A 17831-nucleotide genomic window follows, 5' to 3' on the forward strand; every position below is an offset into this window, starting at 1 on the left:
CAAATACTGTCTTTAGTAATGCAAATGAATCTCTTATCCCAGTCCCCTTGCTCACTCTACAGAGCCCTCACATGGCACAGAACAACTGAGATGATTCAAACCCTGATTTATAATTCCAGGTGCTCTGTCAGGTACACTGGATGATTGGAGTGGGTAAAATTGATTCAGAGTTTATTTATTTATTATTGTGCAAGACAATCTTCCTTCTTGCACCTCTGCCAACCTAAAATCTTGTGGTATCCCAAGATCTGGATAAGCTGTTCTGTACCACTCCAATCCTCTTATCTTGAGCACAAGCAGTCACATGAACTTTCTGTAGTGTGCCCTGCTGTTACCAAATGGATGTACAAAGAGAAGGGAGAGTATTTGGACTGACCAAGGACCATGTATCTAAAGCTGGCATGACTTCTGCTTTTAGGAATTTTAAATGATGAACATCTAAATTTGGAGACCATAAACAAGGGCCAAGTTCAAAGAGAGAAAAATGGGCTGAAATTCTGTACAACTTGGCCAACTCCAACCACAGGATCAGCTGGACCCCCCAGCAGCAACACTGTGACCCCATGCCATTACTAAAATGCAGTCTGCCAACTAAAAGAGGAATTAAAGCTTTCCTAATTAGTGGGTGTATTAGGCCAACCAATAACGAGCAGCATATTTACATGTAAAAAGTTACACATGCCAACCACCAAACCATTTCAAATGTGTGTGGAGAAGCTTTCACAATACCTGCTTTGCACCTTTTCTGCCTCTGCCTGTGTTTTAGTGTCCTCTCTAAGAAATGCTAAAAATCCGCTCATGGACTACATGGAAGTAGAAGGATAGAACTCATACTTAGCCATAAAACATTTGCCAACAGATCACGTTTTGCCATCCTGTTTTTTCCTCTCTGCCCCTCCACCCCCTTCCAAAAAGTTATGTTTTTTTTCAGCAGTAAACCAGCACAAACCTTCACTTCTTTTCAGTGGTAGGTCACTGGGACACAGACAGCATCCCTCCCTTTGCCCACTCACAGAGGATTTAGTGTCCCCCCCCTCACTCTGTTCCTCTCATTTCCTGCTGGGAAAGCACTGTGCACCATCCCTGACAGCCTCATGGGCTCGGTCTGGATTTATTTCCACCAGTGTTCTTACTGTCAGGTGCTTAATGGCATTAGATTGCCCTGGCATAAGTCAGCTGACCTAGTTTAAAGACTGCATATCTGGCATCAATTGTGTCGCTTCCGACATTTAACTTTACACTTTTACAACTGAGACACAGAAATGAAAAAAAAAACAACCTTGCTGTTAACAATTCAATTCAACCCAACAACCAATACATCATTTTATTACATGTTTTTATATTTATTCGAAAGCTAAATGGCTAGAACAGTGGGTCTATACTCGAGTGTTTACCTCACATATGCATGAAGGAAAAATAAAAGTTGGTTCAACGATACTTATGTTCACATTATCCAGGCTTCCAAGTGTAGTTGTTGTGTGCAAGTTATCTCTGTTCATGTGGTAACTGTGATTTTTTTTTTTTTCCCCCTGTGGTAGCATGATTACGCTTAGTACTTTGTCTGCTTGGCTTTTTGTGCTCTTGGCTGCATCCATTTAGATTTTTTGCTTTAAAACATTGATATTACTTATAGTTTTTACACTTGGCTCCTGTGTGTGTCTCATCCGTACCCATCCGACCGTGTCCGTGTTCTGTGCTTTTCTGTTTGTGAAGTGTGATATGTTATGTGTAATGGTTTTTTTTTAACGATACCAAAAAGAGACTTTTTTGAATTAAAAAAAAGCCTTCCTACTTACTCACTGCAAAAACTATCAACATGCATGGTTTTACATTTGCATTACAATTAACATGGCTTGTCTTTTACTAGGGATGTACCACACGAGTGGACCTTGGCTTTCTTTAACCAGTACTTCCCATCAGTTCTTTGATGGCTTTAAACCTGATTTATTTTAATATTGCAGTCGGTGCAGATATTCCAAAATGCACATAACTTGAGCCACTCGTTTATGCATATAACATCCAGAGACTTTGGACTTCAGCTGCCTGCACTGCCCTAACCATATGCTACATTTTTCACCAAGTATTTATTCTCTAACACGGTGCTGCCCCCGGGCAGGTTCCGCCTCTGACACCCCTTTCCTCTTCTCCCCCCAGATCCGCGTCGTGAAGGCATTCCGTAGCTCTCTCTATGAAGGTTTAGAAAAACCAGAATCTAGAACCTCTATTCACAACTTTATGACTCATCCTGAATTTAGGATAGAAGATTCCCAGCCCCACATCCCACTCATTGATGACACAGACCTAGAAGAAGACCCTGCTCTCAAGAAAAACTCGAGTCCACCGTCTTCGCTGAACAAGAACAACAGTGCTATCGACAGTGGAATAAATCTTACAACTGATACAAGTAAATCAGCTACCTCTTCTAGTCCAGGAAGCCCAATACATAGCCTGGAGACATCACTTTAGCTGAAAAGGTCACTGCAAAAAAAAAAAAAAATAAAAAAAATAAAAAAAAATAAAATTAAATAAAATAAAACTCCCCCCACAGCAACCGAAATATATAAATATATATATTAAAAAACATTGCTGGCTGAAAAGCTGTTTGAACTCTTATTCACTCTGAGACAAGTGAATGAATTGTTGATCACAATGGTTTTGGGGAAAGAATGAATGGCTGATTTACATACCCCCCCTGTTCCCTTTCAGAAAAACAAAAAAACAAACAAAAAAAATCCTCCTGCATGAATGTACTGTACACTGCTGGCCCTTCTTTCTCTCTTTTTGTTTGTTTTTATTTCCTTTTTGGTTTTTTTTTTTTTTCCTCCTTAAGCAGGAACTGCAGAGGACTTCTTTCTGAGGCTATTTATCCAATTCACTGGTCTGTGAGTTTTTTGAAATGCTTGTGTGGCATGGACTCAATTGTATAGATTAATTTAAATAACTTTTTTGAAGTTGCAAAGCTTAACTTGCACAGTAGATTTGCACCAGTTGGACAGAGGAACTTAAACATTTATGAGACTATATATAGAGATATATACATATAAGTATATAGATAATTAATTATATATATGTATATATCTATCTATATATATATAGTTATATATATATAAAGTTTCTTTGTTGGCATGTTGCCTTGTTTCTGCTCAAATTGCTCTGACTATTTTAACTTATTTATGTCCTAAAAAAGAATGTAATTTGTTTACAAACCTGTAGATAAATATCCTTAACTATTTGTAGGGTTAAGAAAGCACTTCCTGCCGAAGTAGTATAAAAATGGCTCAGCTCAGCTCATTGAAAATGTCTGTAATATCGCACCCTGGATATTTTATTACAACCATGTTCTGATTTCTGCCTGATTTTATTTATTTTTTTTTGTTAAATAATGTAGATACTGCTAGTAAATAACAAAAGAAGCCAAAATATAACACATTGGATGTAGCATTGTGATCCTATATACAGGGAGGTAAACCAGGCTTCCTTTGTTTCAAATAAAAATCAAAATGATCAGGTTCTCTCTTTTTTTTTTCCCCCTCCTTTTTTTTTTTTTTTGTTGGTCCCTCTGATAATCTGCTTGAATTTGTTTTGGTGCAACATACAATAATGGAGGCTATTTCATTCTTTAAACATGCAGCAATGGCTTCCAAAAATATCTTTAGAGAAATATTGAGTTTATGATTTAAAATAAGTTATATTTGGTTTGTCTATATGGAGATAAAACAAATGTTAAAATACTGTGATATACGGCATTTAATCCTTTTCAATTAGTAATTTAGGCATTTATTTCCTTATTACTTGCAAAGTATGGGCTGTTGGCATTTTGGATGAGAATCACTGTAGGTTGTCGCTTTGATTTTTTTTTAAAGAAAAATATAATTTCTGCACTATTAGGACTGAATGAATCTTTATTAATTGTGTATTGAGATGTGCTTTGTGTGATTTTTTTTTTTTTTGACCAAGCTTGTCTTCCTGTAGTCACAAGGTATACTGTAACACAGTAATACATTATTTTACCTTGAGCTTTCTACAAAGAAAGCTGTTTTGCAAACCTGCAGTATGGGAGGTGGAAAATATTTTTCAAGATGGTAACAGCCCTGAAAAAGCTTAAAATTTATGAGCTTATATAATTGCTATGTCAACCACTTGAATGCTAAGCACTTTGTGGATCACAGATTTTTCATAAATAATTTTTGTATTTAATATAAAGTTTGCTTGGAGACTTTTCAGCATATGATCTTTTCCATAACTGTACAGTGCAAAAGACATTTTGAATTACACAGTTGATTCTGCCAGGTGTGTTGGAGAACACTCTCAAACTAGCTTGATAAATCGATTTGTCGAGGTACTGTTACTGGTTTTGTCTTAAAGTTGGCTCGTAAAAAGGGGTTCATCTCTGCAGTCACCAGAACTAAACCAAGCCAGAACTCTCCAAACCAAGATTAGACTCATGGCCAAACTGCAGACTGAACTGAGCAGATGTTTTCAGGGTGCATCAAGACTTATCAGCCAGGTAAAGTTCTAATCAGCTTGACTTGCCAGCTTCGGACTTTTGAGTAGAAGCTCTTGAATGTTTTTGGCTCAAACGTAGTTCGCTCTCTGATCCAAACTTCTCACTGACCAACAGAACAGGCCTTTGAAGGCACTTACAGCTCTCTGTTCAACAGATAGTGTGACCCTTTTCTTACCAGTATCAAGCTAGCATGAAACCATAATTATTTTAGCTGACTCCTAGCAACAAAGTGATTAAAACTCAGTCAGGATTGTTCGCTTTGTAAATACGGTGATTAACCTTTGTACAACATGTATTGGGTTTCTATGGCCTACTTGGGATATCATATTCAGAAGAAAAAAAAGTGTTATCTATTTACAGGGAAGCCTCTAGCTTTGGACTTGATCATCTACAGAAGCTATTAATACTGGAACAGTTTATTTTCAACATCTTGACACTGACTCTTTGCCTTTTTATTTTCAAACACTCTTCATATTTTTTCTTCTGTGTTTTTGTTTTTTTTTTTTTTTTTAAATTTTCCTGTAGGAGTACCCCTCCCTAAGGTACCATTTGCAGACTTGAAAACTGTTAAGAAAATGAACACTGCATTCTGTGTATATATAGTAAAACATATATAAACTGAGATGCATAGAAAACTTGGGCTTTTGTGAGCAGAGACTGTGCTTTATGTATATGATAAATGATAGACTTTTTTTTTTTTTTTAAAAGCAGAATAGCTATGACCTTTCAACTACAAGTCGTGCATCACAATTCCTTTCTTTTATTGCTTGACCTCTCTGTGATGGGAACAATGGATCAAAAACCAAAATGATCAGTTTGTTAAAATTCCCTGCAATATATAAATGCTCGCTCTCTACGTACTGTACTTAGCAGCATGAGATTTGTGGACAACAATACAGTGGTACATTGGCAATCCATCCCACTAGGGGTTATTAATATATGTTCATTCATCTGTTTTTATGAATTTTTTTATCTAGACAATAATTGTAAATAAAGAACTTACTCTGTCTGTTCATTTAATACTATGCAAAAGGTTATGCTTTCTATTGTTATTCTTATTCCTACAGTGTGATGCTGGAATGTTTGTGGTTTCAAAAAAAAAAACAAACAAAAAGACAAAAGTAAGTAAAATATGTGATGTAAATTATTTTATAGTTTGAAACAAAATGATAAAGTTTTACTCTTGCTGCTTTCTGTCTAATAGATCTCTCTTGGCAGGAGCACAAGTGGAAAATTTAAAGAAATAAATTCACAAAGCAGCATGAACAATAATGGTCTGAATGTAACAGCTTTCTTTATTTTCACCTGAGGTCATTAGATCTGGCTCTGGATTCCCACTGGGATATTTTAATGTAAAGGTATCTGTAAATCTTCGGGATCAGGCACTGAGTCAGCCCAGAATGCTTTAATTCCTGCCTGGCTGAGGCAGTGCAACGTCCAGAAACATACCCTGCTCTGTACAGTGGTGGGAATGGTTGATGGGAGTACTGCAGGGAATTCTTCTGGAATGACTAGGTACAGAATAAGTAAAATGGATGAAGTGAATTTGCTTATGAAACAATCAGTTTGCTATTGGCCCTCAGACCAACAGTTCTGTCAGGCTGTTCTCCTGTCACTGGCCCAGATGAGACACCTCTGCATTTCGATTTTTCCAGCTCTTTCTCCCTCTGTCACGATCAGAAAAAAGGTCTTCGAAGCTTTCTAAAACTGGGGATTTCAGGCCAGGACTCATCTTGCCACTTAAGACTTTCAAAACTGTGCATATGCATAGGGCAAAAGGAGGGAATCCCCACTCTGCTGCTCAGACCCTCAGCCCAGCAGAGTTCCTCCTCTTTTTTTTCAGCTTCAGGTTAAAGCAGTTGTTCCCTAAACTTCAATGCAGCCTGTGATCATACAGCATCCTTGCACTTTGGTTAGGAGTTATCCAAACAGACAAGGTGTGAGGTGACTGTGTCACATAATCTCGTTTTTAAAGGTAAAATGCTTCACATTATGGATTTTCCCTTCTTCTCACCCAGATTTCCAGCTTTTACTCACAAATTCTGTGTGACAAGTAATATTTGAAAATGAAATAGTACTACACTGTGAGAAAAGATACATAAGAATGTATCCAACACAGTAAATTCAACAAAAAAAACCCAACAGGAGACAGTTGTTACTTAGGCAGCAGATTTCTTGGATTAATGGAGCTTTAGAGCTACTTGGGAGTTAAATTGTTTTCTGCTTTGATTTTGTGAGCTCGCTACAGGCAGCAATCAGAAAATATTTTCCTTTTGATTCTCTGTCACTCATTTACCTCCTTCCTACACACATAACTTTATCAGTCCATGTACTTTAGGCAGGACTCTTCATCTCTGCCAAAAATTATCAGTGATGAGGCACTAGTAAGAAAGAGGACTGGCATTGTTCAGTGTGTTTTAAATACTGTGTTTGAGCTTCTGTGAGCTTGAGAGGTCTATTTTCTGAGCTGCACCCTCTCAAGAGTGTTTTTAAAATCCTTTCACAGCACTGCAGGGATGTGAGTTGTACGTGTGAACTTAGAAGAATGACAGGAACGAAATTCCTTTGCATGTAGTGTTTGAGGTTCCTGGTCCATCGTGGTGAACTTATATATCCTAATTCAAAATAAGGATACCAGGTTTCATGCTAGGATGGCAATGAGGGTGATCATGTCTGTCCCCAGAGAAAAACCAGGTGCTGCTTTGCCATGAGATGCTGTGCTGATACAGGATGGGGAAAATGGTGCATAAATAGTGGGTGAAGGAGAGGCAAAAAGAGGAAAGGAGGAGGAGGAGGAAGAAAATGCAGGTGCATATAGTTTGCTATCTAACGAAATGAAACACAATCCTAATTGTTTGTTATTGGCTTGATTTTGACACTGAATTCTAATACAAGAGATACTCAAGCAGTATTCTCTGTCTAAAGGCCTTTTCCAGCTCTTCCCATATTCATGAATAGGCTCAGGTTCCCAAAGTAGCTGGAAACCCCTGACTTACAAAACTCCTGCTCAGCTGCTCCCCCAGACCTGACATTTCTGTGACCAGAAGGTTGACCAGAAGTAGATGATCTCCAGCATCCCTGTCCAGCTGAGTATTTGGTGTTATTCTGTGAAAGGACAGTGAGTAGCTGGGTTTGTGGTGTTGGTTTGCTCCAGTGTGGTGGTGCACTGTGTGCACAGGCTGGCAGAGGACCAGGGCTCAACACTCCAACCTTCCTCTTGGTCTTACAGTAATAGTAGACTTGCTTTGGGGATCCACAAAAAGGTAAGCAAGAGATATTTCCTATTTGTGTTTGTATTCCTGCAGCAGTGTGAGACATTGACGTAGAGAACATAATAATAATAATAATAATAATAATAATAATAATAATAATAATAATAATAATAATATAAAATTTATTCATGGCTCAGATCCAGACTGCAGTTTATAGCCCATTGCCCTGGGCAATGCAAATCCATATTTCTCATTTTCTCAGCACATGAAACCCATTTAGGTAACGCTCAGGTTTGATCAACACAATGATATAAGAGGTGTTGAGAGAGATAGAGGAGTGCCTGATTCTGTCTTTTTACAAGCAGGTATTAAAAGGCTTATGATGATCTAACCTTATGGAAATAGAAGTATGATTAAATAACTTATTTATTAAAAACAAGGCAGGCTGTTGAAAAACACAAATCAAAGGAAATATTTACAGCAACGTTTTCTCCCATATGTTCAGACAAACTCTGTTTATCCGTGTGTCTGGGAGACTGTGTTTGCCTGGTACCAACTAAGTGTTAAATTCCAAGTAAGGGAATGTGCTGCACTTCTCTCTGTGATGGATTTGTTTGCTTTTCAAGCAAATTATAAAGCACTCCCCTCTACTGCCTGTGTGTGTGTGTGCATTTAAGAATCATTGAAGTTGAGCTGGTGCAAGCAAACAGTGTTTACAAGATTATGAAAATTAGAAAAGCAAGTTATATAGCTTTCTTGGAAAAGCTTTATGGAGCATTTATGGCATCTGTTAAAGATGACCCTACATCACAGAACAGTGAGGGTTGGAAGGGACCTGGAGATCAGTCCAACCCTCCTCCTAGGAAGGGTCACCTACAGCAGGTGACACAAGAACCTGTCCAGGTGGGTTTTGAATATCTCCAGAGAGGGAGACATATGTATTTAGAAAGCCTCCTAGTGCTTTCATCAGTGGGTTATTTCAAATTATTTCAGACTCGGGTTTCTCAAAGAGGTGTTTAAAATTATCTTATAAAATTATTAAGCGAAAATAAACATTATTGGATGATAAGTCATCTGAATAAGGTACTTTCTCCTCATAGCACATATAATAGTTAATTTGATACATGTTTGGAATTATTTTATGGAAAACAAAGATTATAACAGGAGTATGCATACATAAACACATAAAGAGTGCTCTTTGGGAAGGAAGTGAATCAAATAGAATCCTTTCTGTCCCAAATAAACGTGCTAAATGCCCACACCACTGCACAGCCATATGATAACCTTGCTGTTCCACCAAAAAACATCTCGTGCTCTCTTATGTGCCAGGACTAGTCTTCATGTAGTTACATGGTCTGGAAGAGACTGTTTTTCTCCTTTTATGTTGTTTGCAGTGTTGTTGGGTCATTTCAGCTGCTTTCTCTCCAGTTCCATGCCCAGTCTCACTGTGTGATTTGGTGGGGAGCAGTGCCTGGGCAGAGAAGCAGCAGCGAGAGCTGATCACAGAATCAAGCCACAATTATTGCAGATTAAAAAGACTGTTCAATCAAATCTTAAAAAGAAAAAAAAAAAAAAAAAAAAAAAAAAGAGGTGTGTGTGGGAGGAGAATTGAACAGATGCCTCAAGAGCTCTCCATTCCCCCAGTGAGAGAATTCTGGTTTCAGAAGCAAAACTGCAGAGTCACGAGCATCTGCTCAGTGGCTGCTGTAAAGCAAGATGGTTTTGGGCCAGGCAGATGCTGCCATCTGACCAAATCCCATCACACTTCACATTAAGGGACATTCTTGCTGGAATCATGAGCAGGGCTGGGCAGACTGGGGTCTTTAGAGAGCACTGGCAGTGTTGGCTGCACCCCGGGAAGCCAGTTCTGATTCCGTGTGCACCTTTCTGGGGGAGTTTAATCGACCATCAAGAACTGAAGTCACATCTAGTTGGTTTTATTATCCTATTTTCTGTGCTTGTGAGGGATTGGGATATTTTCAGTGTTTTTCTATTACATTTTCTCTGCTATTACCTGCAAGCCTGAGATGATAAAAATGATCGTAGTGAAATATGCCCATTTCCTTGTGTTAAAGTCAATAGCCTCCTCTGGCCCATAACTCCTGGATATAAATTGTATTTTCACTGTATGAGAAAACACAGAGAAAAACCACTGTGTTTTGAATATGCTGTAGGGAAGATTCAATTGCCTTTCTTTTCATTTTCATGTATAAGGACAGAAGCACTACTCAATAATGCCAAAGCATTTTCTCTCCTCAGTGTTCCTGCCTATTTGATGCTGCCAGTACATTTTGTTCTTGAAAATTTGGAGGCTGATCTATGATATGCCACTGGCAGAGCATCCTTGTGCTGATAGTGATATAGTAGAGCACAGTGGAAATCTGCCATCCCTCCAAACATCACACACTAAAAGTAATGGCTGATACAACTCTTCTGATACAACCCTGAATTACATCAGAGGAATATTTTCCTGCCTAGTTATAGTCAATAATTAAGATTTTATTTCTTTATCAATGGAGAACCTCAGCAGTCTCACCACCCTATTTAAGTGTTCAGTTGTATTATTGAATCCTGAAATGCTACAATTTGAGTTTCATTTCTTCAGTAGTTCCCATGATGCACATGGTACATTTCACAAACCATGTATTTATTAAAAAAAAAAGAAAAATCAAAAGAAACATTCCTTAGGCTCCCCAACAATCTAAGATTTGGTGGGGAAAACAGGCAGGTGGTTAAAACTCATACTGAATGATCTCTTCTTGTAAATGTGTTCCACAAAACATCATTCAAAATATTCAAAACAGAAAAAAAACCCTAGCTGGTTATAGAAAATAACTACTGGTCATTGGATCATCCTGGGCTCAGAAAACACCTACTTTTGATATTAAGACATTGCAAACAATATTGCAAAGGAAAAGAGAAGAAATCCTGCTTTTTCGTATGGCAGCTGCTTTAAAAAATACTGTCTTTGCTCCTGAGGCTGCAACTTAAATGGCATCAGAATAGCAGCAAAGTCACTGTCCTGAGTCACTCTAATGGATCAGGAGCACGGAGAGCAAAGGGCAGCTGGAGGAGCTGCAGGTGTGTGAGCTCCTCAAGGAGCCCACGAGCAGAGAACACTCCTGGGGGAAGATGGGGAGGAAAGTTCTGCAGTGGGATGGTGTTGTGGGACAGACTGAAGCAGGGAGGGCTCAGCCCTGGTTTGCTGACAAGGTAAAGCTGGTGAGCGGAGGAAAGGCGAGCGTGCAGCTTTTTATGTCTTGGAAAGGCACTTCTGTTCAAACACTCTGTTCTTCGGGGTTGTTTTGACCTGCAGTGTGTTGCTAATCAAGTTTTGGAGGGACTGAGGTGGTGTTCCTGGTGAAAGTTAGTAACTGTTGTCTTCTGCATCCATAGACACTCCCCCTGTCCACCCTTGCTTTGATTTACATTCTGGCTCATCCCTGCTCTTTTTGTGTGTCTTTATTCTGCCTCTTGCCATTAGAGACTTTCAGAAACTTCCTGGTAAGATCTTGGGGGGTTTTTTTTGGTCAGAACAGTGCAGCAAATCCCCACTGAGGAAATACTGCTTTGATTTTCTCATCCCAAAGTCATGATTCCCTTTGCTGGCAGTGAGGGGTGTTCACAATAGAAGTCCTGGAACCACAGAAATTATTTTGGTTCTTTGGAATATTATTTCCTTTGTTGATACTGATCTTTGCTTCTAATCTGTGATGTTTTGAAATTGCACTGGGAGACCTGTAATTGAAGTAGTTTCTATGAAAAATGAAAAATTAGTGTTTCACATTTAATACATTGTTCTGTAGCTTTTGGTATCTCGGCTACTCTTTACTTCATGTGTCAACTGATAGAGCACAGGTGTATTTTATTTCTTATTATCTCTTCCCTGCTGTGAATTCCCCCAAGCACAGGTTTTCCCATTTATACCATCAGTGTCCATGGGTGCTTTTTGTATGTTGTGTAGTAGACAGAAGGCCAGGTAAGGGTGCACAAGAACTATGGACTTGTACTTCAATTTTGTAGTTGTTTGCTTTTTAGGATATCTTCACTGATGTGGAAACACAGAGCACCTCGTGAGAAACCATGTTCAGTGAATAAAAACAACCCTTGAATATGATATAAGCAAGGCATAAATTAATGTTATGATGCATTGCTGCCTTAAGAGGGAGGCAGAATTAAAGCAGGAATTACTTAGAGTGGAAATCTGTCAGGTTCCAAAGGTCCCTCTGTTACAGCTTAACAAGTTGCAGAAAAACTGATCTCCATCAGACTCTCTTACTGCTCATTCTTGTGCCTAATCTGTCTCTCAAGAAATGATGATGCAAACAGCGTGCTTAGTATTGATGTTAAATGTTTTAAAATACCCTAAGGACTTTAATGTTTTCTTCTAGCTTTCAAGGAGATTTTTGGGGGTTTGGGTTTTTCTTTTTTAGAACCTCCTCAAACATAGTGGATCTCTCATTGCAGTGGAAATTTTCATTTTCAGTCTGTCATCATATTTCTTGGAGTAAATTCTGTGTTACATTTTTCAACCTATTCTGCACATTACAATACCGAAATAAAAAAAAATATGCAACTAATTTTTACGTGCTTCTTGTGGCGTTAAAGATTGAGATAATGCTACAGCAATGCAACAAATTGCTGCCACAAGATTTATGTGTTTTGGAGTCAGACATAGGAAAAATTTTCTGACTGAAAAATAGCTGATTTCCAGTCAGAGTACACAGATGTGCTCTTTGATATAGAAAGGTGAAAAAATAAATAGCAATGCTACATTTCCAAAAACTGTGGGGATCTGTTCTTGTCCCTACGATCTCTGACAAACCCTCAGAGGTTTTTGATGGAAAAAACCTGATATTGTACATGTCGAGAGTCACACAAGGGCTTGTAAACCTGTCAGATTTATACAATAGCCATTAACCTTCACAGCACATCTCTACAGAGAAACAGCTGCAGAGGGGTGACAGAAGGGGCACTGGACAGAATATAATTTAGACCAGCATCTTTTAGACACTTATTCCCTGAAGGTTTGGGTTGCCTTAGTTCCTAATGTTATAGAAGGGCTGCGCTTCGGATTTGAGAGGCACAGGAGAAGAATGTTCTGCTGCAGTGGAAGAACAATGTCTGACTGATGTGATTTTAAACACCATAAGCTGCTTTTGTTTTAAGTATCGGACAGCACAACAGAGCCTGGATGCTCCAGGCTCTGGGGACTGTGGTGATGTGTGTGATAATAACTGTGATGATTCCCCCTGCTCTGTTTTCATGATGCAACCCTCTGATAGTGGCACCAGTGAGGGGAGAGGGCTTTCTTCACCCTGCTGGGGGAAATGCTCTTTCAAACCGAGTTGGCTGTACAGCTGATCCATCCCAGGTCTGAATAACAACAGAGGGCAAGAGTGGATAGTCAGCAGGGTTCAGATCCTCCTCACCCCCACGCTGCACAACACCAACCTGCAGACACTTCTGTCTGTCCCTCTGAGGGGTTAATGGACACCCTGCACACACCAGCTCCTTCCACCACATCAGCACTTCTGTGGGGAGAAGGAGTACTGTGCAAATTACCTAAACCTCATCTTCCAACCGGATTTTTATTTCTGTAGAGTAGAAATGGCGTTTGCTCAGCCATTCTGGGTGCCCTCAGCACAGATTAAAACACAGCTAGAAAAGAGCCAGCACATTAGAACTGCATCTCATTAACATCATTTTGTGCAGTCCACCACTAGGAAAATGGCAGATTATCACTTGAAACACTCTCTCTTCAAGCTTCAATAATTCCCAGAAAACTGCTGAGCTTTGAAGCACTCCCTTATATATTCACTTATTCTGATCAAAAGGGAAGACTGTTTCTAAGACTTGCTTTTGCTTTCTGATCAGTTTTTCTTCTCCTCTTTTTCTTTAACCCCTTTTTGTTGGTGTGTTTTTGGGTTTTGTTTCATTTTTTATTTTCCTTTTTCTTTAATTCTGTGGGAGGAATTTTGATTTTGACAACCTGTTTATCAAAGTATAACAATCAAAAATTATATCAATAGATTAGGCACCTATTCAGGATTTGGGAGGAGAGAAGGAGAAAAGTTTGTTTTTTAAAAAACAAACAAACCAACCATGCTCAATAGCAATGCAGATGGTGATAGAGATTTCTTAGACTTCATTTCTTTTTCAAAGTTCTTCTTTTCCATTTGGCTTAAATGTAGCTACAGAAAATGTTGGTGATAACATAGTGACTGAGTCATATATTTTTAAATCTTTAGAAATCATACTTAAATCTTTTCTGCACAAAAATCAATTAAATCATCCACGTTGAGGATAGGAAAGATGAACAAACAATTCTTCTTCTTCCACTGAGCTGAAAGACGAAGCTTTTTCAAACCCAGCAATTCCTGTCTGTGATTAACAATGTTCTGCAGAAGCCCTGGATCTGCTGGTAGCACAGGTGAGCATCACACACATCCCAAACACCACTCCAGAGGAGAGAGAGAACTCTGTTACTTACTCAGAGAATTAAAAGGACACCACAACATTCAGATGGATGAACCGAGAAGTCTGGGCAGCTGCCAGTCTTTGAGGCAAAGGATCTTTGTTTACTGGAGAATTCTTTATTGGCTTGCAGAGAATAAAGAATTCTTTTTGAATTCAGGACTTCAGACTGTAAACTGGGTTTCCACAGCCAGAACTCTGTGCCCAGGTACAAGAATGCAACGCTTCACATATCATATAAAGGTAGTGCTAAGCTCAGAATGGGAATAGCACACCTTCCAGCAGGTCTGAATTAATTTTTAACCATGTAAACAGACTAGATCTCTTCTGACCTTTTCATTGTATTTTCTTATCGTGTTTTTAAATGCAGACCTTCAAAGCTACCCACTAGTTATGCAGATCATCATAGCTTGGTTTAGCAGCTACACTTCTGATTTCACACCTTTAAAGAAGCAAACAGGTTCCTCTGCTTGCTGAAAACATTGTGAGAAGGAAACACTGGGACAATACAGCTTCCTGCTGGTGGAAAACCCAATAGCATGCTTATTTGTCTCACAAATTATACAGTCCATGAAGAAATTTAGGAAATTTAACTGGAGGGTTAGTGTTAAGATCCAAGTGAGAGTTGCAGAAAACCAAAATAGTGAGGTTGGTTTTCACTATGAAAGGAAAGGTGTCTGGCAAAATAACTGTAGAAATGTCCTTTGGACCAACAAATTGTTTGGAAAGGACCTGTTCTGCTGTAAAAGTACTATCTAGGGGTGGAAATTCAGCTGCAGCAGTGATAGCTAAGGAAGGGTCTGAAACCTGGTTTGAGTTTCAATGTCTCAGGGGGTCCTTAACCAGCTCTGAAGGAGGGATGGACTTAGGGCTGATGAAAATAATGAGAGAGGGAACCATGAACCACAAACTGCATCAGTGGATGTGGCAAATGTTGGAATACAAAAAAGCTATGAAGGGACAACAGAAGAGGAGCAGAAGTATTATTAGATTTGTTCCTGATGTGGGTTTCCATATGAGACAAATAAAGCCTCGCTCAGAGTTTAAGTCAAGAGAAGGGGGTGCAGCAAGGAAAAGTAGGATCTAACTATTATACAGACATTATACAGAACTGCTTGAGCTAATTTTGAAATTGTTGCACCTGAAGGACAACAAATAAAGCACAATAAGGCAATTTAGGGTGATGGTTGCCTTGGGGGGTGCTGCACAGTATGTCCCACCCAGACTGTTTTTCCCAGCTGATATGCAGGTACATGCTGAAAACCTTTAAACAGAACTGGGATATTTAGAATATTAAAAGCTTCTGTCTGTGTTTACCATTGATTTATATAAAGAGATTTTTTTTCTTGATGTAAGTTCACAGACTGATGGCTTTGGATTGTTAAGGGGTAGAACTGGTGAAACCACATTGAAATCTGTGGAATTATGAGCTACATTTCAATCAAGGTGTATGAGCTGAAACTGATTGTCAGCCAAATATGTGTGAGGCCAGCCATGAACTGGAAGGATAAAGGATTTTGGGAAGCATCCATGCAAATAGGGAAGTCTGGTATTTTTGCACAATTAGGTAGTGACTGTACACATCCATATGAATGGATGGGACAGGAGACATTCCTGTGAGGGGGCAGGAGGGATGTGTGTATAAGAGGGGGGAGGGACAAAGAGAACTAAAGGAACTTCAAGCTAACAGGAGAGAGATCAAGGTGTTGGATTAGGGGTGTTGCTTATTGTTTGCTTCCTACTACCCTTAGGAAAGCACAGCTGACGTCAGAAAAAAGAAAGAAATTCTAGAAATGCTTTTTCTCCTTCTAAAAGGGTTAGACCCCAGGCTAACTCATCTGTCCTTTTTAAAGCAGAGTAAATACACTTTCAGGGTGATCATGTCTTTGCTTGTTGCAGATGTTTATGTCAAGTGATTCTCTGTGAAGGTTATAGTTAAGAACAAAAGGTTCAGACACTCTCACCACTTCCCAGAACATATTCACAAAACCTGAGAAGCTCTAACCTCGTCTCTTATACATTAGAATTCAGAGGTTAGCTCAGTTTCTTCCCCAGTTTTTCCAAGAGATAACTTGCAATTGATATTTCAGTGCTCGGATTAGCCACATAGTGTCACCCTAGACCATCCAAAAGTCTATTAAAAGGCATTCTGCAGAATCACTAGTTGGGAAAAGTTGCAATGGGAATAGCCTGGGAAAATGTTTCTGCTTCTAAATAAGTTAAGAGGCTCTCAGATGAATCTCCTTCATCCTGTATGACACATCTGTAGCCAGAATCAAGCTGCCTTCAGGTGTTCCTGACATTCTGGATGACAGCCACCTGCAATGCTTTGTGCTAATTGTCATCAGCAAAGTGCATTTTGCAAGTTCCTTTATTCCTGAGCTCTTGGCCTCTACACTCTTTCTATTTAAAGAGAAAGCACTAACTATAGTGTTTCTGATTTCTACTGATTTCGTGTTATAAGTATAGTTTTCCAAACTTTTAAAATATGATTTAGATTCTGAAGGCACACATATTGTTCAAAAGGCACAAGTCTTCAGGTTTATTCCACTAAGTTACCCCAGTGATGCTCCAAAAGAGATCCCAAAGCAAAACTTCCACTTTGACTTCCTTATCCTTGGATCCTGAGAATATTTGGGAGAGAAGTTGATTTACATTCCTGGCTTGCCTATAAAACTAAGTTGGTCATTTTCAGATTTAGACCTAGATAATGCAAAAGACTTAAAAGAGCAATTGCTCTTAAAATATATCTCACTTTTTTAAAACATAAAGCAAAGTTACAAAGCATGGCTGGGGTCACAGGTCATAGAAGCACTTTGGTTGCAAGGAAACTTAAAGATCATGCAGTTCCAACCCCCAAGAAAACACCTAAATCCATAAATACCAGCAGCAGGCAGAAGGTTATGGACATTTGGATGTGGAGGGAATTGAGATTCAAAGCCACTCTCCCCAGTAGATTATTTACTAAAAATACTCACAAAAGGTACCACTTGTAAGTAACAGACACTCCTAGTTCAGATAACTGGTATATAATAGATAATACCTAAGGCCCTCTTGATAGATAAATCTGACTCGGGGCTTTCAAACTATGGGTAATGATGATTGTGCACCTTCCTTTCTTTGGATTTTGTTAAATATTCCTTAATTATTTGCTATATGCTCAAGGAAATCAGTGAAATTGGTTCAATCAATTTGAGTGAAGTCAGAGAGAGCTCAGTTCACCTGCTTATTAATTTTTACAAATGCTAATGAAACGATGCCATGGAGAGATGAAGTCCCCTTTATTTGGATTGTTTTGGCTGCTTTCCCTCTGAAAAAGATTGATAGTGATGGTAGCTAGAATTTAAATAGAACTTTTTTTCTCCTTTCAGCAACAAAAACACTCTCCTCATTAATAAACAGTCATGTTACCGTGTTTACTTCACCACTTCTGTTCTAATTGCTCCTCACACGGTGCAAGAGGATGACACACCCAAAAGGCAGGAAAACAGTCAGCTCCTGCCCTGCTGAACTGTGCTCCAGACAAAAAAAATCAAATGATCATTTTTAGGGCGTCCCAGAGGTTCCAAAATCGATTGATCAACACCCTGCTGCAAAATTCAGATTTACTTTGTCCTTATCTTTTTCCTTGGGGA

General features: G+C 38.9%; 1 protein-coding gene across 5 annotated transcripts in view; it reads left to right on the forward strand.

Annotated features, from left to right (window-relative positions):
• Positions 1 to 5779, forward strand: part of ATP2B2 (ATPase plasma membrane Ca2+ transporting 2) — a 411315-nt gene extending 405536 nt beyond the window's left edge. For 3 of the 5 annotated variants that reach the window (XM_027737921.2, XM_027738076.2, XM_027738322.2), the window contains one exon: positions 2155 to 5779. In XM_027737921.2, coding sequence (XP_027593722.1) covers positions 2155 to 2466 — 312 coding nt within the window. In that variant the 3' untranslated portion in view covers positions 2467 to 5779. The remainder of the gene's footprint in view (positions 1 to 2154) is intronic. The other 2 variants (XM_027738163.2, XM_027738225.2) reach the window with 2 other exon arrangements.
• The last annotated feature ends 12052 nt before the right edge of the window (positions 5780 to 17831 follow it).

This window comes from Pipra filicauda, unplaced genomic scaffold (assembly GCF_003945595.2).
Source record: "Pipra filicauda isolate LSUMZ 115617 unplaced genomic scaffold, ASM394559v2 scaffold102_size2360937_pilon, whole genome shotgun sequence".
NCBI lineage: Eukaryota > Metazoa > Chordata > Aves > Passeriformes > Pipridae > Pipra > Pipra filicauda.